This window comes from Montipora capricornis, chromosome 9, assembly GCF_036669925.1.
Source record: "Montipora capricornis isolate CH-2021 chromosome 9, ASM3666992v2, whole genome shotgun sequence".
Classification (NCBI taxonomy): Eukaryota; Metazoa; Cnidaria; class Anthozoa; order Scleractinia; family Acroporidae; genus Montipora; species Montipora capricornis.
Window position 1 is genome coordinate 49590277 of NC_090891.1, and position 24857 is coordinate 49615133.

General features: G+C 37.7%; 2 protein-coding genes, 1 long non-coding RNA gene and 1 pseudogene across 5 annotated transcripts; 2 read left to right on the plus strand and 2 right to left on the minus strand.

The window, feature by feature from the left end:
* Position 1: 1 nt before the first annotated feature.
* On the plus strand, positions 2 to 2454 carry LOC138015786 (uncharacterized). Its single transcript, XR_011125639.1, has 3 exons — positions 2 to 180; positions 1045 to 1101; positions 1323 to 2454. It is a non-coding gene; the product is annotated as an uncharacterized lncRNA (long non-coding RNA).
* On the minus strand, positions 1106 to 12076 carry LOC138015784 (AN1-type zinc finger protein 2A-like). 3 transcript variants are annotated; one of them, XM_068862895.1, is made up of 11 exons: positions 11950 to 12076; positions 11731 to 11773; positions 11337 to 11388; positions 10068 to 10142; positions 9859 to 9915; positions 7839 to 7883; positions 4567 to 4673; positions 4236 to 4262; positions 2721 to 2880; positions 2458 to 2622; positions 1106 to 1839 (listed from the first exon to the last, which is right to left on the minus strand). In XM_068862895.1, exons 1-11 carry the CDS (start codon positions 12002 to 12004, stop codon positions 1801 to 1803), a joined length of 825 nt encoding a protein of 274 aa, XP_068718996.1. In that variant the 5' UTR covers positions 12005 to 12076; the 3' UTR covers positions 1106 to 1800. The 3 variants fall into 3 exon arrangements, with proteins under 3 accessions (XP_068718996.1, XP_068718997.1, XP_068718998.1); XM_068862896.1 differs by having other exon boundaries at positions 11333 to 11388; XM_068862897.1 differs by lacking the exon at positions 10068 to 10142.
* Positions 12077 to 12132: 56 nt separating this feature from the next.
* Positions 12133 to 17501, plus strand: LOC138015415 (uncharacterized; annotated as a pseudogene).
* On the minus strand, positions 16492 to 20268 carry LOC138015416 (N-acetylglucosamine-6-phosphate deacetylase-like). Its single transcript, XM_068862440.1, has 3 exons — positions 20187 to 20268; positions 19433 to 19479; positions 16492 to 18323 (listed from the first exon to the last, which is right to left on the minus strand). The coding sequence occupies exons 1-3, from the start codon at positions 20246 to 20248 to the stop codon at positions 18076 to 18078; spliced, it is 357 nt and encodes a 118-aa protein (XP_068718541.1). The 5' UTR covers positions 20249 to 20268; the 3' UTR covers positions 16492 to 18075.
* Between the last annotated feature and the right edge of the window lie 4589 nt (positions 20269 to 24857).

A 24857-nucleotide genomic window follows, 5' to 3' on the forward strand; every position in this document is an offset into this window, starting at 1 on the left:
CGTATTCAGGCTAAACAAAAAAACAAAATGGCGTTCGTTTAGAAAGAAAGTGGTTTCGATCGGTTTCAGGAATGTCTGCAAAAGTTAGAACTGGGGTTTTTATCGCTGGATTCACAGCTCTTACCCTTGCAGCCTTATATCCTATTGTGGTTTATCCGAAGTTGCATCCAGAAATCTACAGTAAGTGTTGGAGCTTCACGTTTCCTACTGCTACGTACTACTTTATAGGTCTGGAATAATAAGCTAGTGAGTATTCCTTGAAGTTTCAGTTTTAGTTTTTGGTCCTTATGTTTATTTGGGAATGGGCCTTATCTCTTTTCTCACGAATGACATGGAAGGCCAGGAGCTGTCACATGTGGCTCATCAATGATAAAAAAGAATGCAGATTATGCTCTTCCCTGCGTCGGGCGTCCTCCGGGTTGTCTTGGGGAATTGCGGTCGATCCGCCCCTCAGTATTCTGACGACCCTCATATGATAATAAACCAACCATAACCCTAACTTTTCATCACTAAAATCAGTGCTTAGAGCTAATCATTGAAATGAGTCCTTACTCTTGTCATTAAAATGGGTATATACTCCATGAGAGAATGCCATGGATGCACCCGCATATCAACTGGGGGCGGAACGACCGGTTTCCGTCTTACACCATTTTAGCCCAGTATATGGAAGTCTACCCTGTCCTCCACTCTCTACATGACAATATCCTCGTGTGGCAAAGGTATGCAAAGAATTCCGCGTTCTTTGAAAAACTAAGCCTCTCTGTGGGTAAGCAGAATGGGAGCAACTACAGATTTACAGGGCCACACAGGGCCAGCACATGCAAATTAATTAGAAGCTGTTGTAGAACAAGACACACAAACGTCAATGACATGGAAATAAATGGCCCTGTATTCTGTAGTTTAGCCGCAGAATGCTAGGGTAAGGTAGTGTTGTCAAGGGAGGGTGGGATGGTATAAATTTCAGCTTGATGGGTCTATAATTATTGTAAAAAGTCAAAACAGGAACTTTAATTTTTTAATAGTTGGAAACTTTTTTTTTCTCAGAGGGAATTCAAAAGGAAACAAGGAAAAACATCAAACAAGAAGAGATACAACCAGGAAGTAAGTTTGCAGTTTTAATGACTGGTAATGTCAGGGGAGAAGGAGAGGAATCCAGCTCCTTCTGTTGTTGCATAATTTGTTCACAATATAGATCTCCCTTCTGCAGTTATAGACCCTTTGATTTTTTGCAGAAAAGTTACATACATATGTATGATTACAAGTATTTATTGAAAGAGACATCTGAAAGATGTCACTAATGTTGTCATTAATTTTTGTCCCAGATATGAAGGTTTGGTCTGATCCATTCTCCAGAAAATGAGTGCAAGCATTAGATCAAGCACTCAGTTTGGATAACACAAATTATTGTTGGGGATGAAATGGTGAAAGAGGAACATGGCCTGAACAAGAAAAGAGATAGGAACAGATTCTGCAGAATCAGCTTTTTGAGACAGTTTTGCTGTGATTTCACCTAGCTGCTCCCCCACACACTTTATTGTACAGAATTGAATGTCAACAATATCTGTAAAATATTATATCCATTACATTGTCATGTTTGATAGGAATAAATTTTCAGCATTGTTAAATTTTGTCAATGTAAATTTAGTAAGTCGTCCATTTTATATGCAAAATTTTCCTAACTAGTCAATGTACCATGAGAAAAAAAATTGCCAAATACAATAGAATATAATATTAATAATATTATTCAACGAACAAATTATTATTTATTTTCTCTCAGCTCGATCAAGTATTATTTTATTGTTATGTGACACAACAGTCTGATTTCTTTTCTTGCTTCTCCTGAAATTAAGCCAAGAAGGAAAATATTAGATAGGTTCAATACATAATTGCCAGACGATTTTACTCGTCATCTGGGGGGCATCCTTGTGCATTAATATTTTGAGGTATCAATGGGTTATTGAGTACTGGTATAATAATCCAACTCAGTTTGCTTGGTATCCCCAAACAAGGAAACAGCAGCCATGTTGGTGTCCTCAACCATTCCTCTGGGAATTGAACTCTATTATTATACAAATGTTTCCGTTGAAAACATGGCTGTTGATCATGTGAGTGAAAAGCAAGAATACAACTTCAGTGTATGCCTCTTAAAACCCAGTTGTGGGTAAACAACTACCGGTACTAAGTTTGCTAACTTGTCGATGTACATGTAGTTAACTTATGAAGCACATAAAGTAAAATTTGGAGGTTGAAAACATTTAAGGTAAAATAAAGAAGATGAGATAATTTGTAAACAGTAAAAGTAAAACGAGATGGTGTAATGTAAAATTTGGGGGTTGAGTTGCTGTATATGATAAAAACGTTTTGCATTTAGTTACATGCTAGCCTGCACAAGTTAATCTGGACGCAAAAACTTATAAATTAATTAAACGAATCTATGCAAATGCCTACACTTTATACCTGTCTCCTCCTTCTTTCCTGTTCCATCATCTCCGATTCTGCCATGGCCCTTGATAGAGCCTGGTCCTCATCTTCCTGTGATGTCTGTGGAGGACTGGGAAGCTTGTCCCTAGATTGGTCTTGAAGAGATGCTTGTATAGCAAGTGCTAGGGCTTCATCTTCACTCTAAAGAGCAAATAATAATATTATAATTATTATTATTCATAACCACTCAAACTACTTGCTTTTGGAGACAACACCTAATTTAAGTCAAGAAGACACACCATTGCTGATTGAGGCATAGGTTGAGGAGTGTGGGATTGCTGTTGCCGCTCTCTCCTAGACCTGTCTAAATCTCTTCCTATAGATGATAAAGCAGTCTGTTGAGGCTTGGTTTGCCCTTTTGATGATGAAGCCTTTACTGCTCTTGCAGCTGCTGCCTCTCTTTTGAGAAATAAAAGAACATTTTTAAAAAATGAAAAAGAGCATGATTCTCTCACAGGGGCCACAAATAGGGAGGGGCTTTGGTGGGGGGTTTGGGAGGGGGGGGGGGCTATAGCTCCCCACTTTTTCTTACAGTGTCTTGTGGCTTGATCAAAGACTTTACACAGTAGTAATTTACAATACTCGTACATATACCAAGACCTAGCCCTTCCACTTTTAAACATACTCCATGGCCCCTGTCCCAGTTACACAGTCAGTATACAATGATTAAATATAAAAATTTTCCTTTTAACAAATGAAAGAAAACTAAAAAATTAGCCATTCTACAGTAAATTCTACAGTCAATAAAAGATTTGCCATCAATGGAAACTTTTAAACAGAAGTTTAAGAGACATTTATTTTTACAGGCTTACAGCTGACATGGATTTCACGAGCCTGAATTATTTTGAGTTGACTATTAATTTTTAAGATAATAGTACCAAAGTGGTATTACTTTTCATTTATGTTTTATGTTGCAATAGTGGTAATAATGTAATTTGATATTTTTAATGAGTATATTGTATATGATAATTTCAACCTGTCCCCTGTAAAGCGTTTTTGGGCCACAGGGAAAAGATGCTATATATTCGTCTCGGTGAATATTCACTGATAATCACTGAGCCTGAGGCGAATAATTGTTTTAGTATAAATACACAGGTGATTATTTCAAAAAAGAGGAAAAAAAACAAAATCATCTTCACTTACAGTGGCAAAACGACTACTGGCAGCCATTTTGTCCGTCAAGGTGATTATCGGCTGATAAGAAAATCCGAGATAGCGAGCCAATGAGAGCGCACGATTTTGTATAATCACCTGTCTATTTATACTAAAAATTATATTATTATTATTATTATTATTATTATTATTATTATTATCATTATTATTATTATCATTATTATTATTAGTATTATTGATGTGTGTTTGGCAACCTGGCCAATATTAATGAGACTGGAAGTGCCCTTAACTGGCCCCGGAAAACAACCTGCAGCTACAAAGTCACCCTTTCTTGCAGTCTGAAAAACTGAATTGCGAAGGGTGCAACTGTTTGAGATCAAGCCAAAATTATAGAAATTAATTATTTCAGCATCTCAGACAGCTGCTATAAGGTGCATACATGATGCTGCGCTAAGCACTTCAGCCAAATGTAAATACACCTGTGGGAGTCAATTTTGACGGAAGAGAAAAACTTGAGTATTCCAGGAAAAACAATCAAGTCAGTTAAATATCATATGGGTGCCACTAGTGGAGTGATAGCTGATTATAATGGTTCTTTGTTTTCAATAAACAATGATAGCAGGTAAACAATATAAACATACCCCGCCTTAACAGAAGCTCTTGTTTTGCTGCAAAGAATAAGAAATTTAAAGTATAAGTAGAAAGTACCAGAAATCAGTAGGGCAACTTAGTAATTAACTCATGCTATTTCATAAAAATTATGTCTGCCACCAGCAAGCAAGAGATTGGCCTGAACTGCACAAAAGATGGTGCTAATGGTAGGTAAAGATTATAATACAAGCTGTAAAATAATTATATATTTTTTATTTTGATGTGGTTTAACCTAACCTACCTGGATGGTAGCTGTAGTCATCACAGCTCACAAAGTCAGTAAAAATTATCAGTTGGCTACTTAGTTGCAAATTCACCAACCTTCCGACTCTTGAACCTGGCACGATAGCAGAGCAGTTGTGATCTTGCTCATGTCTGTGTTTTAAACAAAAATTCTGCCGACAAGCATCGCATCTGACAGGGACAAGCTGGAAATAGAAATTAGGGTTGTTAGGCAAATAAACTTTAATACTACCACAGCAAAAATAGTACAACTTGGTGAGTTATGGTATGGAGCTTGGGCTAGTTGGAACAAAACGTTTTTATAAAATAAATTATTTGAGTTAATTTCATAAGTGTCCATGATTAGTGCTCTAGTGCTAAATCCACTGACACTTAAAGTGCCTGTCACCTAAACACACTTTTCCAATATATTTATTCTCTGAAATCGTCCCAAATACATGGTGTTGTTTATAGAACCTTTTGATTGAAATGTCACTTTTTTATTGGCTTTCAAAAACGGGAAAAGTGATCATACTTTGATCAATAACCGCGCAATTAAGGAGAATGGGTTCGATACCGGGTTGACGTCACAAATTAATTTGCATTGAGGAAGTTCTTTGAAAACAGCGATGCAAATTAATTTGTGACGTCAACCCGGTATCGAACCCATTCCCTTTCATTGCTCGGTTATTAATCACGGTATGACCACTTTTCCCATTTTTCAAAGCCAATGAAAGAGTGAAATTTCAATCTAAATGTTCTAAAAACAACACCATGTATTTGGGATGATTTCGGAGAATAAATATATTGGAAAAGTGTGTTGAGGTGATAGGCACTTTAAATATAGTTATAATTATTTATCATCATCATCATCATCACCATCATTATTATTATTATTATTATTATCAACATATAAATATAATTTCCAACTCTTTCCATGATTGCATGAATAAAATGTGCATGAGTTCTCTGAGAATTAAACTGCCTAGTTTAAAATGGGTGATCACTTGGAGAGAGAAAAGTAACATGCTGATATTCTCTACAAAATTCTTCTTTAAATCCAACTCTCCATTGTCTATTTGTGGAAGATAGTGAAAAAATGTGTAATACCTAACCCATGAGCTGGAGAAGGGCACTGCCATGATTTTTACTCAATAAGACCGTTGTTCTGTGGCATTCTCAAAGCCGTCTTTATGCAGCCATAATTGTCAATGAATGCACTGCCACCTTGAGTATGTTTGCTACACCAGGGCCGGGTTGTTCAAAAGCCGATTAACGCTAATCCCAGATTAAAAATTAACCAAGGAGTTTATTTCTCTACTCCCAAGTGCTGTTCAACGCTGATATTCGGCAAAACTTTACATTAGAAGGAATCAATCTCAAAAAAACAAAAATAAGCAAAATAAATTTTCACCAAAAAGCTGAAAACAAGAAACAAAAATTTACGCTAATCCTGGATTAAGTTAATCGGCTTTCGAACAACTGGGCCCAGGGCTGTTTTCATTACTCACATGTTATAGGTAATTTTCATTTATCAAGTAGAAGTTGTTGTTACTCAAGCTTTAATAACAAGATCGTTAACCCATTGACTCCAAGGAGTGAGACTTAAGGAGGTGGCACTTTGCATGGAGATGCTGCTTCAACGAAGCAACAAGAAATTCACATCGTTAGAGATTGTTGATTTCCTTGTCTAAAGATAAAATAAAGCTAAAACCACCTACATCAGTGTAATTAAGTTCTCAATACAAGAAAACCGAAAATGAAAAAAAAAAAAGGGGCTCCCACCAATGTGGCCCGGGTTCGATTCCCAGACTCGGCGTCATATGTGGGTTGAGTTTCTTGGCTTCCTACTCTGCACCGAGAGGTTTTCTCCGGGTACTCCGGTTTCTCCTCTCCTCAAAAGCCAACATTTGACTTGACTTGCTTTCATTGTTAATTTCAGTTTAGAGTGTCCCTAATTAGTGCTCCAGCGCTAGAACGACTAGACACTTAAATAACGTTCCTTTCCTTTCCTTTTTGCTGACAGTTTCACAGTATCATGGGATAAAAACCTAAATTAAATGAAAGAATGTAACAAGAAAAAACTAGAAGCTCCTGATGTGTCCGTTCGTGTTGAAAAGAAAGGGGCAGTATTAAAGTACTAATAGTTTTAGACAACTTTAGACACACTGATCATTTTACCGACCAGCCACGCCACATCGGCCATTTTTACTTCCGGTTCAAGATTTTATTGTTCGTAAGCTAACCAATGAAAGACAATAGTTGCTAAGGAAGCGTTTTATTCAAAGAGCCCTACAAAAGGTTGCATTGATGTTTCTTTGAAGTAACTTTTTCAATGGAAATCTCACATCATTTCAATTAGAAGGCACATGCACAACTAGTCCCAGTCGTCTGCCATGTATTCCAGTGTAAAACCTGTAAAAACTCCCAGAAAACAAAAGGAGGAGACGTTTTTTTCACCGGATGGGAACCACCCCATCATTTTTCATAAACTGTAGCATGGAATTTCTATTTGGACAAAAAAAGAAACTGATATTTTGATATTTCGCCGATCAAAGAGAACATGCCATCCCTTTATTTGTCAAAGCAAAAATGAATTTAAATCATTATCAAAAAATTCCGACCTTTAAAAAACAAATGAAAGTCTTTATTTTAGATCCTGGGTAATGAAGACTCTTATCTTGATGTCAAAAATATTACCTCTGAACTCAAAGATTGTACAATTACAACAAAGTGAGATCTAATTGCTTTAGTATCTAGTCTGCTCCTATACTTTATTGGTACATGATGCAACTATTGATGTATTCATCAGTTACGCTTCACCTTATAAAGTAATAATGTCTAACTCTTTAGTTTTTTGTTTCTTTACTTAATGATGTAACTTAATAAGTATGTTGATGATTGACCCGCCTCAAATAGCAAATCTGCCACATCTGGGTCAACATAAACTTAGCCTTAAAAATAAAATAAAATAAAATAAAGTGTGTAATAGTGTATCAAAGGAGGGACTTATGATGTCATATTTTATTCTCGTACTGAAGGTGCTGCGTCGGTGGGGAAGTAGTATACAAAAATTGGTTTTATCAACGGAGTTGATAATGTAAGTTGACCACTGTACAGAGATTCTAAAGGGTGACGTTTCGGTTCGCTCTGACAAAGGGCTAACGCTCAACTCCGTTGGTAAAACCAATTTTTGTTCTCATACTGTTGTATTAAAAATTCGTGAAAAACATACTTAGATTGGTAGTTAAGAGCCACACCCCTTAATATATTTTACTCAGTGGGGAGGGGGGGGGGGGGGGAAGAGCATTCAGGAGTCAATGGGTTAATGAGCTAAAGAACACCTAAATTAAATATGTTGGTGTGGTTACCTCTTTCTGCTTGCATCCTTTGAGAGAACACCTATTGAGAAAGGCCTTTAAGGTAATAAATAAAACAGTTAGCTGCACATTCCTAGAGAACACTAAACCACACTCTTTTTAATATCACTGCAGGCCTAGCTTTCATTTGCAAAGTGACAATAATCAGCATTAATTAAGTTGATCCCTAAAAAGAAGAAAAAGACCAACTGTACAAAACAGTGACAACTCTTGTGTTAAAAAAACACAAGATTTTAATCAATCTTTGGATAATGGAAAGCACAAAGTTAAGCAAAGCAAAGGCTTATGATGGATGGGATGGATGGCTGGGATGGGATGGGATGGGATGGGGATGGATGGATGGATGGATGGAAAACTTTATTTCGCCATGGCAACTTTGATAAAAAAATACAATTGACTCTTGAATTTCCAAAAGCCATGATTATTCATATTACCGCCGATAAAAATATTTGATACAATGAGAAAAAGAAAACTAAATCTAGTTAGTATAAGTTGAGGTCACAATATTAATTTTCATGAGAAAAATTATGTCCCTTAAATAAATTGGAATCATTTCTTTTAGAGTTTTAAACATCACAAGAGCCTTTTGTTTACAAGTTTCTCCTTTCTTTAAGATTTGACCAACCAAGTCTATTTAACAGCTCATTTGTAAGTGTTAACTACATGTAATATCTGAACCTGTAAGAATGAATTATACGTGCAACATGATTTTGTAATCACTGGAGTTTACTGGTAAGGTGGTCACTAATATCGCCCCAAATAATCCTGCAATAATCAAAGTACGGATCAATAATAGATTCAATTTGGCAAAAACTGATCAATGTTAAAAAATAAACAAATGGCTTAATTAATTGTCCTTATGACCGCAATACCTGATGAGACTTTTAGCAATGCTAGAAACATGGGAATCCCAAGTCAGAAATGCATCAACTTCAACACATAGATTTAACATTTACTGCTAATTTTATCTTCCTAAGTGAGATACCATTAATAGAATGATATACATGTATCAAGTCCTGTTAAGGTTGCTGTTTTTTTTTGTCTTGAAGCGACTAGCATGTACTTCCTGTTTTTAAAGACACCCAGAGTAAGCCTATAATAATTGCAATCAGCACAATGATTGTTGAAGGTATTGAAAAATCTACACTCATACAATAGGGCCGTTTATTCGAGAGAAAATAAGCCGGGGGGTACAAATAAGTGCCTTCTTCAAAGCATACTCCGTTAGTATATATATATATACTGGGCTTTATTGGATAAATGATCGAGATTTAGGTAAATAAGATGGATGGATTGGTGGATGGATTCTTTTATTTCTTTTATTTCCAAATCTGTATACAAATTATGTATACCAAAGCTAAATTTAACTACATACTTTACGAGAAGACATACAGTTGGTTAATGAGTATATTCGTAAAATTAAGATGAAGCTTTGCTCATGTTGATTGTATGGGAAGCTAATCCTCTCACAAACCACAAGACGTTTCTTCTTCAAGAGTATTATGGCAGATCATTCCAAACTTTCACGTCAGTAAATGCAAAACTGTTTCTGTTAGTAATAATTTGTGTGACATTTTGGAAAGGCCATGTTCAGTTTGGAAGAACGCAGACCATAGTCATTTATAGAAGAGTTACGTTTAAAAATCTCTGACATATAAATGGATGACTTTGTATGTGTCAAGTCATCTAGTGCATTGGAAACCCTAACGCTTATTGGGGACACATAATTACGCTAATACAAGAGAATTATTGGCATGATGACCTAGTCTCAATCAATTATGCAACAAGAGTAAATACCTGGTAATATAAAATTAGTTAATTTCTAATTTCTAACTTTAAATAATACAATAAAACATAAAAGAGTGCTCTACACTAGTTTTTAAAGATAGCAATTATCAAATCATTTGCAAGGAAGGTGAAGATAATAGAAACAGGTCATCTCCTTCTTAAACTCACCAATTATTACAAAAATTAAAGTAGCCCACTAATCAACAATCTATTCAACATGTACCTTTCTCTTGGCAACTGCTGGATCAGACTGGCAATCTCTATCAATGTGTTCTCCGACCTAAACGAACAGAGATCGTGATGTGATGTTGACAATGTGACTGACAGTTTAGTGCAGCAACAAATGAAGGATTGGCTTTATCTAGAGAACTAGTGACCAGGTTCACTCAGATTCCACAATCAACTAATCTTATATGCCACACCTACGTGTACCTTTATATCTGGTTGTTCACCTCTGGGTACCGGCACTGGTTTGTTACATAGCGGGCAGACAGGCACTTGAAAGTCCTAAACATCGGAAAACAATGCAGTATGAGGCAATATATCACCCCTGCGGGGTGCAGGGATAGCGCAGTGGTGAGAGCACTCGCCTCTAACCAATGTGGCCCGGGGTTCGATTCCCAAACTGGGCGTCATATGTGGGTTGAGTTTGCTGGTTCTCCACTCTGCACCGAGAGCTTTTCTCCAGGTAATCCGGTTTCCCCTCTCCTCAAAAACCAACATTTGACTTGATTTGTGTTAATTGTTACCATAATTTCTCGACAGTTTACAGTGTTCCCAATTAGCTAAAATGACTACACACTTAAATAAAGTTCCTTTCCTTTCCTTTCCTTTCCAGCTTATGAGGACCTCCTATACTCACCCACCCACCCACACATACACACACAAAGGACAACCACAATAATATCCGGGTTAAAATAAATAAATAATAACTTTATCTATATAGCGATATATACAGAAAGCTCTATATCGCTTAACATTCACAAATTAAAAGCTATACAAAAGAAAAAACTTAAAATGCATAAAAAGATAATACACAAAAAATTAATACTAAGTAGCTCTGAAAAGATGCATCTTTAGTCTGTTCTTAAATACAGAAACCGACGGACTAAGCTTAATGTCAATGGGTAAGGCATTCCATAGCCTAGGAACCACAACCAAAAAGGCCCTGTCTCCATAAGTTTTCAGATGAGTTTGAGGTATTCGTAGAAGATATTGACTCCTACGAGTCAATATCGTAGGATATTGACTCCTAGGAGTAAATGTCATTGGATATTGACTCCTAGGAGTGGGACTTAATAGATTTTACTCTGTCTAACACTGGATGATTTTACTTGTCAGTGGGGTGGTCCATGGTGGTTCAGGTGTTAATGCGCTAACATCCCACAGGCAACGTATGAACATGGAAGATGTTTGTGGGACAGGACATTGGGTTTATAGTCCTTATCCGAGAAGACTTGAAAGTCTAAACATTTGCAGATGAAATTACAAAGACAGCACTTTCTCCTCAGCTATTTTAAGATCCTGAGTGTTGATCCAGCCTGGGTTCGACCTTGCAACCTCCTGTGCAACAGCCCGATGCTCAACCAACTGGTTGGTTTCTTTAAAGCTGACCTGTTTTTGGCCGAAACATGGGGTGTCTTGACTAGGGAGTACATAATATGAATGTATTATACATTTATACAGAAGATGCCAACCAACTTTCTTGTAGGAATTTTCACAGCTGTGATCTGTATACTTGATGTGCTCTTTACTATAATAAAAAAAGTGAAAACGACCAGAATAAGTATCGATTGACAAGAACAACACTTGAAGCTTTAGTCTTATATTATACAGTTACAGCTCTTACAGTACTAGTATTCAAGTGAAGCTTATATGATCCTCGCAGTTATGAACGCAATTTTTGCAATTGCGTAAAGAAGCCTGAAAAACTGCGAGGATCATAGCTTCACTTGATTTCATATACGCAGTTCATGTATGGTCCATTTCATATACCATTTCATCGTTAGTACTAGCATTGTTGTATTATATTTTAGCTACGTCCCATAAATCCATGCAGATAACAAGTGTGGACACAAGATTTATAGATACTCACCAAAATAACTTGGAGCAAGCATCACATTTCAGCGGTAGGAAGTCTAAAAAGAAAAAAAGGTATATTGAAAAATCACTGCGTACCCAACTTTGTAAAATTTCTTTTCTGCAAAGTCATCATGAATTTTCGAGTTGTGCAACGTTCTACAGCTGCTTTAAACGTTTCAGAGCAGAAGATCAAGAAATCAACAAAAGAGACAACGTGCCCCCTAAAACGCACCTAACTGCTTGCAAGTTGCCAGATTACAATTCGCTCCCAGATGTGGGAATTCCATGTTGTTCTTACTAAAAATCGAAGTCACTTATTTCTTCCGGTAACTATCGACGTCAGGTACTCCATGTATCAAGTCTAAAATGTCATTTCTTAGGCAGCCAGGCCGTTTTGGAGTTTTTTCCCACAATTCTTTGCTTGGATGCAATATTGCTGAAACAATATGGCGACTTCGGCGATTCAGCGAGTAACAAATCGTTGTAGATTTTTACTGTGTTCTACTGCTTCAAAGTTCGGAAAACCGTATACATTCGGTAAGAAAATATTCTAAATTTGCCCGTTCTAAATATTTTGTATTGATGAGCTTTAGTGACCTATCCTTTAATGTGTTTGTTCTTCGTTGCCTTTTTTTTCAGCTCGTATAAAGCCGGTTCCACCATGTGTAGGGATCAGGCCGGTCGTCGTTTTGCATCAAGTAAATTCTCGAAGAGGGACGGCAACCATTTCGGGGTCAGAAGAGCAAGAAACTATGGGAAGCTGGTTAGAGAAGGCTAGGAAACGTAGTTGGTTGTGGAGATGGCTCAACGACATACATGAAATTGAAGCTCAAGTAAGCTGCTCGTTGTGATCGCAGGATGGGGCGCCTTGAATCACCTTAGCTATTGAGTGTCATGACATTTTATAAGACCTGGACACTTTTGATCATTTTTGTCTTCATTGAGTGCAAATAGCGAGCCAAGCCTTTCTGAGTTATGCACCTATCAATGTTAAGCTCCAGGAAGGAAGGAGGGGGGGGGGGGGGAGTTATATTATTTACACAACCTTACCTTTTACACCTAAGAAAAAACTGAAAGTGTGAAACCATTATTTTACTCATCTATGAGGTATAGAGATTGTGTGGTGCCACAATGCTCTGCTGGACATTTCAGTGTATCTATGGCGCATAATCTATAAATACAATAATTTACCGGATATCATTATTTAGTACATACTAAATCAGTGGATAGCATTCAACATGCATGCTGATTGGCTACTCAAACTCCACATATATCCTTTGCTATTCACCTCCAGGCAATAGACCAGTTTCGATATATTAAAATTCAGTCCTAAACAAAAGGCATCACCCAGAGGCTCTGGAGAATAAATATAAGGATTTGTTAAGGACTGAATTTTAATATATTGAAAGTGGGCTATTCATTCAGAATTCACACCCGAAAATGTTTGCAGGAATAAATGAGTTAAAATCACCTTTTAGTGCTATACCGGTAATTACTATCTCACTGTTTTAGTATGATACTAAAACAACTATTCACTGCAGTGCAGGGATCTCCTTATCAGGCGGTAACCGGTAAAATTTACCGCTTGTAAGAGCACTTATTATCACCTGCAAATGCTCAGAATTCGCTTATCCTTTGCAGAACCTCCAACATTAACGAATTGCTTTTTGAAAAGGTGCCATACCTGTTGCGCTAAAAACTAGGGAGAACCCTGCAGTGTCGATGGCTAGTGGTGGATATTTACACGGACTGGAGTGTTTTACTAGGAACTAAAACACTCATTTAATCAATGCGATCACCACTTCCAGGAACCAATTGTGGTATTTTTCGTGTATAACACGAGTGGTCATCTTGAGAAACAACGTCATGGATCCCTCCTGTTTTGTTTTGTATTAATACCCAGTATTATTTTGTGTTAACCCTTTGACACCTCAAACGTCATAGGATGCCCGCAGTAGACAAGTAAAATCATCTGTCATAAGACAGAGTAAGATCTGTATCCCACTCATTCACTGCAGTGCATTCACTCGTGAGATATTGTTCTTGCCACTCAAGCATACATGTAAAATTCATATCTTCATACCACCATGTTCAGTAATATCCTCTATATATCTCATTTAGATGATGTCTGAAGAAGAATACAATGAAAGAGAAAAAATGGTTGAAAAGGTACTGTAGAGCTTCTCATCTGTACATGTATAATTATCATACAGGTGAATCATGATTTTAGTAGTTTTTGCTAAGTAAGGATCATTTCCTTTGATATTCTTGTTATTGTCATGGAACGGTGACGAAACAACATATCTTGGCTTAGCTGTCGATATCCTCAGTTACTCTGGGATTAACAAACTCCATTTATTGTTACTCTGTAAGCACTATTAGTATAAACACACAGGTGATTATACAAAATCGCGCACTCTCATTGGCTCGCTATCTCGGATTATCAGCCGATAATCAACTCGACGGACAAAATGGCTGCCAGTAGTTGATTTCGCATTTAAATGTTTTTTTTCTCTTTTTGAAATAATCACCTGAGTGTGTATTTATACTAAAACAATTATTCGCCTCAGGCTCAGTGATTATTGGTGAATATTCACCGATAATCACTTCGCCGGCGAATAATTGTTAATTATTGTTCTAATGAAAATAAAAATGGCATTGCATATTAAATAAAAAATAAGAAATAAAAATAAATTCCTCATAAAATTAATTAGAAATTATAATCGCGCTCCCTAAGTGTGACATAATGTGTTGATGTTACTTACAGTGTATTACCTTGTATGTACATGTATTTAGTTCAACTGAGTAAGTTTTAACAGAATTAATTTTAGAGTGTAACTTGAAGTGGCATGTTTTCTCGTGTAATCTGAGTGCTAGCAATGGAAATGGGCCTACACATCTCTCCAGAGTTGGACCCCTGTTGCTCTATATTGCCTGAGTTACAAGGTCAGACAGAAGCAGGACAAGAGAATTTCATGGCAATAAACATGAACAAGTACAAAGGAGGGATATGTTTTTCAATTGTTGGCCATTCAGAGCGACTTTCATGTGACCTTGAAAAATAAACATAAAAACACAATGTAAACAAAAATACAAAACAGTTAATCTGCTTATCGAACAGAAAACAAGTGTGAATTTTTCTCTTAGCAAACGCGGATGCAAACAACACCATCTCTCGATAGAGCTTCCTGGAAAGTGATTGGCATTTTGCTTTGACATCATTTGAAATGCAGTAATGTGATTGGGTATTCGAACTGTTTACTGCCCATATTAGGAGTTTCCTTAGCAGGAATAAGGAGATTCAAGCTTTGTTTTAATCTTTCAAAAATTGGTCTGTGAAACAAATTACGAACACTTTTTCAAGGTAATGTGAAAGTCGCTCTAGCACAATCTAAGAACTATTACAGCATAACTTGAGATACTACAGGTGTATGTATACACATGTAATAAAAATTGATCCGTATGAGCATCAGCCCTTGTAATTTAAATGGCCCTCACGCAAAGAAGGAGAATAAACCCTGATAATAATCTAATGTTACACACAATCATTTCTTTTTAGCTCATGGACAGATATTTTGACACACCAGATGCCAAGTTTGACCATGATATTTTGAAGAGATCTTTGATCTCATGATCAAGTACAATGATAGAGAAGCAGTCAAAATGTTTTGGGGGTTAATGCAAGAAATGCAAGTTCAACCCAGTCCAGTGCTGAGAGAGAAGGTTTGTTACTACCCATTAGCATAGCACTCTCATTTTTTGTTGGGGAAAAATGGAGACTCTTGGACCCAAAAATGATTGCATTAGCCCAATTTCAATGAAATAAAATCAAAGATAAAACAGTTACATGATTTTGGCATACTTATCTAGAGAGGTACATGTAAAATAAGGATTGGAAAGAGTTTTCCTTGGGTCTTGAGGTGGTGCTTTTAGTGAGAGAGAAAATTAGGCTATTAGATGAAAAAATATTTCTTTTTTTGTTGATTTATTCTTACTTCTTTCATCTGATATGTTTCCTGGAAACAACCTCTCCCAAAGGGAGACTTAAGGGTGCCCGGGTACTTGTATTCTACAATAGGCCATTTTCAAAAATACCATAGTACTCTTTGCAAGCCCTCCAAAAGTTTGCATGAGCATTGTTTTCAGTCTCTCTTGGGTCTTACAATGGTCCCAAGACATTATTTTAATAAGGTATTTGAAAGTGGCCAATTGACATTGCCTCAGGGTGTTAAAGTGGTTTTGCAATCCCATTTGACAAAAGCCTTTTAATTCTGAATCCAGATCTCATGGTTAAATTCCCCTTGTTATGCTAACTAAACATTACAATTTTTTTTCCTCTTTGGTCTGTTTGCCATTTAAATTCCAGTCCAAGGGAAACAAAGGTCTAACCCAGTTCACATTAATCTTACATTTTGCCCCGGCTTCATCATCAAACTTTTTGTCAGTTGTTCAAAGTTTTTCCTCTTTCTCCAGGGAGGGGAATAAAAGAGAAGTTTGAATGAGGTTGCCATGGAGAATGTTCATCATATCGTATATATTATTATATGATATTAAATTATTGTAAAGCATTGGATGCTTCCCTATTTGTTTTTACTTTGAGATGTGCCAATGTTAATTCCTGCGTAAGTCAACTTTTCTCCTTTGTTTTGTTTTAAAGGTGGAGAAGTACTTAATTAAAGCAAGAGAAGAATCTTGGTCTTGGTTTTAGTAAAATAATAGTTTTTCAAAGAAAGATCTACTTGGTGATTGTTTAGAAACTCTTCAAAGACAACAATGGTGTCAATTTTCTTTAATATTTACCGCCAGAAGTTGCCTGCACTTGTTGGATAATTTTCTAGATGCTTGTAAAGTATTACACTCTTCTTCCTTGTAAATTTTTATCCTGTAGCATTGGTCATCTGATCCAGTTTGAAATCACGAGCTGTTTACAAAGTCTGTGTTAATTGGAACTAGTACCTTGAAGAAGCAATCAAATTGACCTCCAGGGATGTGTTTAACCCATTGACTCCCAGGCCTTCCCCATTGACGAGTAAAATACTAAGTATGGCTTGCGAGTCGAAGGTTAAGTTCAAAAATAACTTTTGAAGAATAATGCCATTTCTGGTAGCAATTATTAGGAAATCTGCTTCAATAATTAATGGTAAATGGCCTGTATCAAAAGACTGGGTAATTTGTGTAAAATCCATCTTTTACATGCAAAAAAATGAGGTTGCATCTTTTGCGTTAAACCATGTCAAGTATACCCTTTAAGGTGGCTTACTTCAGTTTGCCGAAGAATGTTTCAGACTTCTGAAGTGTTATTTACTACAATTGGTGTACCTGACAAATAAATGCAAATCAGGGGAAAATGCAAAATATAGTGTCAGAGTTTCTGGAGGGGGACTGGAAACTAGACATTAATTTTTAAAGGCTGTTTTCTAAAAATTAGTCAAGCGCCTCAACCTTAAAATTTCAGGATTTCCTTAGTTACAAAAAAATAATCATGTACAGAAATAAATAACTAAGTCTGTCTGACAGGACTCTTCAACTGGGGGTGTTCTAGGCATTTAAGGAGTCAATGGGTTAAAATAATGCAATAATATTATTAAAATCTTACACTTGACCTGGTTTGACAGTAAAATAAAGCTTATTTGCATAAAAGAGTTTGAGTGCCAAAGTCCCAGGGTATTTCTGATCTGTGAGATCAATGGAGTTTTCTCTTTTAAGGGTGGAACAATATTAATTATTTTGTTGTGAAAACATCTTGTGAAGTATTTGAAAATAAAGTTTTACTGGATATTTTAATTAATGTATTTTTGTTTCGTTTTTAAAAAAATCGAAAAGTCAATGCTGAAAGTCTTATCATTTTATTTAAAACTCTGATTGTCGTAGAAAGTGTGCAGTACATTTTGTATAGTATTCAGCACATCCAAACCTGACAGGGTTTGGGTTGATTGTAGCCAATCCAAAGCCACATGCTGCAAGGGGTTCAACTCTCCTTGGAAATAATTAAATTTACACTCTTCTGTCAAATATGCATCAAAGGAAAATACCAAAATTTTCTTTAAAAGTGAAAAATATTCATATAATTATTTTTAAATTTTCTATTCTCGTATGAAAAGTCTATTCAAGAATAGTGCATGCCTCAACCAATCATTTAACATGGGTCTCTTGCACAGAGTTAATTGAAATGACTTGATTGAGTTCTCTGCAAATTAATATCATTGCCTTTTTCCAAAATTGCACACATCCAACAGTGAGAATTACTCTAACATGCACATAATTTATAGAGTAATCTTTCCTTGTACCATCCAGACCGTTTGGCTGTGAACTTAGACCGTCAATCAGTCTATAAAGTTAACCAAACACTTTGTTCAAGCTAACAATGTTCCTTTGCCTTTTTGTCACTCATGTGGTATTTCAGTTTCATGATTGTTGTCACTAGTCCATCTTTCTTGAGCCACACAGGTTTGCCTGCTATAAATGTAGCATGAACACAAAGGTTGTCATCTAGAAACACAAAATCTGCATCTGAGTCAAAGTTCAATGTGCCTTTTTTGTGTTCAATTTTCAACACCTGAGCAGGGTGTAGAGTTGCTCCTTCAAGTGCCTCTACTGATGTGCAACCTGAAACAAAATAATTATAGTGTTTTTTTTTAATGTTCCTCCAAAGACTGCTGAGTCTAAAGAAGGAGACATTTATGCGATAACCACAGCAGTGTAATTTGCATGGAAAGGAAGGTAAAGGAAAATAATTTCAGCGCTTGAGCACTGATTGGGGACACTGTAAACCGAAATTAACAATCAATGCAAATCAAGTAAACTGTTGGTTTTTGAGGACTGGGGAAGCTGGAGTACCTGGAGAAAACCTCTTGGTGCAGAGTAGAGAACCAACAAACTCAACCCACATATGATGCCGAGTCTGAGAATCGAACCTGGGCCACATTGGTGGGAGGCGAGTGCTCTTACCGCTGCGCCATCCCCTGCAGCCCAAGTGAGTGGCAACACAGCAAGAAGGCCTCCTTGGGTGAGATTCACCTCCTCACTGCTTCTGTGATGAATTTAAAGGCTGCTTGTTGCAGACAACCATTTGTATAGCAGAACTGTGCGCGCCAAAGGTGTGGTGCAGAGCACCATGGATAAGAAAAGATGGTAACCCATCTGTGCAAGAAAATTTGGTTTTGGTCGCAGTATGACCAGAAGTCTACCCCCCCCATCAATGCCAATATGATCAGTACCATATGACCACACCAAGAGCTCAATTTTAGAGCTCATCGAGGTCTACTGTTTTCTTTTAAGTTGACCGCTGACTAGGTACCGTGTTTTGATTGGATTGCAGGTTCAAGCCAGGTTCACTTAATGTAAGAATAAATAACCTGGGAGCTCCACTTTTAGGCTTGGGTAAATCTATTTATTAAAAACTGAACTACAGATACCAGATTTCCAGCATTTTCATTGGCTCGCCAGCTCTGAGAAAAAAATAATGGTCAACAAAAGCCGTTTTGGACAGGAAATGTCCGAGGCAGAAATTGATGCTTCAGTGGAAGAGTTGTTGATCCTGGAGTTTTTAATAAAACAATTATTCTACTTCTTGCTGGATATATGATTATAACCAACTTGGCGCTTATCTATCACTTCATATCCAGCACACTCTTGTAGAATAATAATTTTAAATATTACCATCATTAAAAATTAATAGGGTATGTTATAGATTAAAGTAGGATTAATTGACTAACCACACATTTTCTTAAATCTTTGTATGCAGACATCCATGGAAGCAACACTGTTTCAAAAAGAATAAAAGTGAATTAAGTTTGTTTAAGAGGTTTTACCCAGACTGCAAATTTGCCGACATAAAAGTTAGAACACAACTACTTCAAACAAGGTATTTTGGGTTGCTGTGAGACATTAAAATAAGGTACATGTGGCAAAAATAAAATTTTCAAAGGGTCTAGGTGGTAATGTGTTGTTAAGACTTGCAGATGTCTACAAAAGGGGATATCCCTAAAGGCGCTGCAAGGCTTGTTTGTTTACTGCTGTCAGCTCAGAGGTGTCTGATAACCGTAAACTGTATGTGTACACTAATGATGACTAATTTGTACTTTATGCAGAAGAAAAATTATTTCCATATACATTTCCAGTATATTGCTTTCTGGGGTTAGAAACAGGAGCTCTGCTTTTAGGCTTGGCTAAATCTATGTAATTATTAATAATAATATTTGAACACATTCTATGGAAGGTTGGTCCCCAATGCTTGTAAAATAAATCACCTTATTTCAAGGAGTGTATGCTTGTGCTACCACCCTGGTTCGCAAATGGTTAGCTTAGACAAACCCCACTCCCTACTCCCTTTGTAGGTTTGACACTCTCTCATGGTTGTCTGTACCATTACATTTACCAAAGTGCAATGGTGAACATTTTGCACAATGTACTGTATACTATAGCCAGGACATGTATTTCAAAGCTGGTAATTAATTGAAAAACCCCTACCTTCCAGCCAGAGTATTTGTTCCTTTGAGCCTGGCCTTTTCATGATCAATCTCAACTTCCATTGGACCAAGCTTGTGTATCCCTGGGGAAGGCCAAGGGCAGCAATTGCATCTGTTACCAAAACAAGACCTGTTTGGGGTCAAAAGGCAAAAGATAAGTACATATGTATATACATGTATCTAACAGGCTCCATCATGAGGATGCAGACACCTTGTCATTGGAATCTAGTCCACCAGGTTATGTTCGAGGAGAACACATTCTAATTGTGTCAGTCTCCCGGGATGTCCCTTGGGTATTGATTGTGATGCCATACAGTTTTAGCATTTGGGCGTCATCTTGTTCTGACACGGATAACCTCAATCTCATGTGATAGTGTTGCAGCTTGCCCAAGGGAAGTCAAGTCCTGTTGGATGCAGTTAATATTTGGATGGGTGACCGTTCTCCAATACACGGTACTGACTACCATGTAGACGCTGGGGAGTCACACTGTTTGGCTATTCGGCAAGAAAGACTGCTGATATTTCACAAAACTGATGTTGCATTATAACTCAAGTACGTCGAGTTATGAAGGCAGTAAATCACAGGTTTGGTGAAACAACAACAGTTTTAATGTTGAGATCCCTGCATTCACAATACGAATATGTAGAGTGACTCTGTATCACACGACCATGGTCACGCTTGTCAAGTCACATCCCTTTCCCTTACAAAATCAGAAAGAACAACAACTACAACAAAAAAAGAAAAAGAAAAAAGAAATACGCGAAACTTAAGTCAAGTTCTAAGCAATGTTACAATCATGTTCAATTTAAGTCATAATCTTCAGGCATGTAGGGTACGTCTGGTTCTCTCGGACATATGGGGTGGAAGGCAGGGATAGGCTTTGCCTTGTCCAGGACAGATTATGCTAAGGACACTGCATTATTCCCTTCAAATCAGGGGTGGGCTGGGTCTGGCTCTGGTTGGGTAGGGACTCTGGTACAACAGGTGGTTTCCTTTCATTCTCAGCCCAGTGAGACTCTTCAATGTGACTGCTTGGTTCTGGTGATGACTTCAGAGTGGATCGCTGCTGGCAGCGGTTTCCACAGAAGCGCCATCCATCTACCTCGACTTCATATGACCATTGTCCAAGAGAAGCACCAGCCTCCATTTCTGCTCCCCGGGTAGCTTCATATGGATATATAGCATCACCTGCTTTTAGGGGATGAGGTTCTTGATTCCCCTGTTGTATGGCCTGCACTGCAATGTTTTTCTTGCTGCTAGATTATTTGCTGTGGGTCTTAATTTCACTGGTTGGCTGAAGAAGTTTTTTCAGCTGTTGGTAGTAATGTGCGTGTGCATCGACCCATTAGCCTCTGAGATGGTGATGTACTGAATCCTCACTTAGCGTATTGCGCCAATCAAGGATTGCCAATAGTGGGTCTTTTCTTCTCTTCCTTCGCTTTCATGAGCAGTCCTTGACAGGTTTTTACTACATTTTTCACTCTTCCATTTGACTTCGGATATCTTTGACTAGACATTCAGTGTTCAAATAGCCACTTAGAGGAGAAAATCTTGAAATCCTGATTGTTGAATTTGGGACCACTAGCCATAATCAGTACCTCTGGAATTCCACAGCGAGCAAATAATTATTGTACCTTGAGTTGAGTAATAACAACTTGTGCTGTCTTCTTGCGGATCTCAACCACTTCAAAGAATTTGGACCAGTAATCCACCATTATCAGGAATGTCTGCTGTCCAAGGGCAAACAGATCAGCAGCAATTCTGCTAAGGGAGTCAAGGCAGTTCGTGCAGTTGAACTTCTTCACAGGCCTGCTCTGGTTGGTATGTCTGGCAGATTGTACAACGCAAGACAAAGTCTCTGATCTTAGCACTCATTAGTTGCCAATACAATATCTCACAGGCATGGCTAATACATCCTCTCATGCCGATGTAGCATAAACTTTGCAAGATAGGTCTGACACCATTCCCAGAAATCGTTTCAGTCATAACTATGCTTCAATGCAGTAACATCTTCAGGTTCAGGCATCTGCAATATGGCTGGAATCTTCTCGGGATTAATTTGGGCATTAGCCCCTGGGAAATGAGGAGATGACCCTTGTATTTAACACTTGACTGGTGCTGTTTCACTTAATATGATTAAGCAGAAAACAATATTGCCGAATGATCCGCGATTTTCTTGAAACTTTCCCTGAATGTTTCCTACTAATCCCTGTTGAGAGCTACAATAAAAAAAGATAAGTCAATGTGCTTGCTTAAGACATATAATGGACCAACCAATCATCCCCCGCTGAAGCCTGTACTGATAATAAACACTCACATTAATTTCATCAGCTCAGGGTACATTTCGCGGTAAGCTATTAAACAAGAGGGTTTTTAAAGTAACACTTGAAAAAACACCCTGATAGGTAGAACGTCTTCAGCATAAGGAACACTGTCATATACAGTTTATGGAAAAATCACTCAACTTCGACTCGACTTGTCGACTCAAAACGTTTCTCGAGTCGTTGTTTTCAAGATCATAATTTACATCTCTGGTAAGGAGCTTTGTGTACTGTGTTTTTCAGCTATATCTTTTTTTCCTTCCGATAATTAAAAAAAAAAAAAATTCATTTAAAGGGATAATTTTGTGCACCAAAATTATGCCATAAAAAATATTGGTCACCAATTTTCTCCGTTAAGAGTAAAACCCCACCGTACCTGTCTCTCTCGATTATCAAAACAACAAAATTCGCTATGTTCGTGGATGCGTGTGCTTATTTGCAAAGAGTTATGGGTAACTCACAACTTCTCTCACATGTTTTGAGAACTGTTTCAGCATGTACGATCTACTTACACCATAGTTACAATGTGGCAAATTGGGCCAATATTATTTATCAAATTAATATTGATACACCATAATGCACAGTACAGGATGTGCAGTGCAATACTGAGGAATCACCTTAAGCATGATTCAACATCCAGTTCCACAGACAGCAATTTCTTGAGAAAGCATGCTCATTCCTTTAAGACTCTGGTTTACGTCATGGTCAGTACTGCAAAATGTGGCGATCAGGAAGTCGTCTGTGATCACCTCCACTCCTTCCAGGTCTTCAAAAAACTAATGCATTATACGTTGCCAAACTCTGGTGTTAAAGAGATGCCAAATGGCATGTTTTTCCATCTATAACGACCGAATGGCATATAAAGGTGGTCTTGTAGCTCGACTCAGTATCGAGACTTTTCTGCTAAAACCTTGGCATCTACAACAGTGAACTTCTGTGCTTGCGAAAGGTGGGTCGTGACGTCCTCCACTAGCTGTTGGCATTTGGTAATGCTTGTGACGAATGGCCTTGTTCAAATTGCACGGGTCAAGACATATGCACAGCTTGTTGGGCTTGACAATGATCAACACTGGGGACCCAATCGGTTGGTTCTATTACTAGTGCAAGTACACCAGTGGCTACCATATCATCAAGCTTCCCCTTGATATGGTTTCAAAGGGCGACTGGTACACAACTGGGTAGATGTACGCCAGGCAGAACTATGTTGATAGGTATCGATGTGATACGTCGCCAGGTGGGTCCACCCAAACCTTCAAAGGACATCCTTGCATTCCTCTAGAAGGTCGCTGTTGATATAATACACGAACAAGGGGTGTATCCTTGAGACCCACTGGAGTTTGAGGGGCTATCACAATCATTAATCTGTAACAAGTCCAAGTCCCAAGGTACATGACATTGTGCTAATAATGATAAATCTATGAACAACACCAGGGTCCAAGGTCATCTTCCGCAATTTTGAGACTGCAACACATTTCTGTTCCCATTGGCGCCTGTAGGGAATCCTCTGTCGACCTCCCAAGATCTTGTACCATGTATTGGTGTACAGTTTTTAATAAACCCCCTTGTGCTAAGACAGCGTTTCGACTTGCGTCAATAATCTTTCAGCACGAGGAGATTGCAGCTCTTATGTCCAGTTGGAATGTCACTTGACTTTGACTGGCTTTGCGTTCATTGCATGCCGACTTCCATAGTATCAAATCATGCGATTTCATTTACCACACTTTACTTTAACGAAAAAAAGTTTCTTCCAGTACTTCTTCTACAGCTTTGATCTTTGGATTGGCAGATCGGTATTGTTGACTGAAAGTGGTTCTTCTGTCCACATTTTGCGGCACGTCTGCCCTCCTCCAGAGCGAGGGAGTGATTTCCAAGGTGATATCCAACAGAATCTGCATTCTGGGCACTGGATGAGCAGTATCCACACAAGGCTGTCTTTGCCCATTCTGAGGCGGCTCTCTTCCTTAAGGTCATTCCATAAATGTTTGTAATAAATTATTATCATACAAGATGAAAACAGTCAATATACCTATACAGTATGATACCTTCATTTTCTCACTAAACCAATACTAGAAAAGGGTACAAAACCATTTTCCCCTTTTCCCCAAAATATTCCAACAAACTACGTTTCCAAATGCCTCGTCCATGACAAGACAGAATTGAATGCACCTCGCTAATCCTTGATAACTGCTAGTTTACATAGTGGTAGACTGCTACGCCTGTCCCTTCTGAGTCAGTTGAACTGGGATCATGGGGATAGAGCGAGTTATTCTCCCCTTGGCGCGCTTGTGTGACTATAAAAGTGAGACGGTTCAACTGACTCAAAGGGACTCCTGGCAGTCTACAATAATGG

Coding starts and splice junctions, on each gene's coding strand:
- LOC138015784 (XM_068862895.1), bottom strand. CDS start 12,004: ATGGAATTCCCACATCTGGGAGCGAATTGTAATCTGGCAACTTGCAAG. Junction 4,674..7,838: donor AAGGATGCAAGCAGAAAGAG/GTAACCACACCA, acceptor TTCTATTTCCAG/CTTGTCCCTGTCAGATGCGA. Junction 2,623..2,720: donor CTATGCCTCAATCAGCAATG/GTGTGTCTTCTT, acceptor TTTGCTCTTTAG/AGTGAAGATGAAGCCCTAGC.
- LOC138015416 (XM_068862440.1), bottom strand. CDS start 20,248: ATGGAAGTTGAGATTGATCATGAAAAGGCCAGGCTCAAAGGAACAAAT. Junction 19,480..20,186: donor ACAAATACTCTGGCTGGAAG/GTAGGGGTTTTT, acceptor TTTTTGAAACAG/TGTTGCTTCCATGGATGTCT. Junction 18,324..19,432: donor AAGATTTAAGAAAATGTGTG/GTTAGTCAATTA, acceptor ATTTTGTTTCAG/GTTGCACATCAGTAGAGGCA.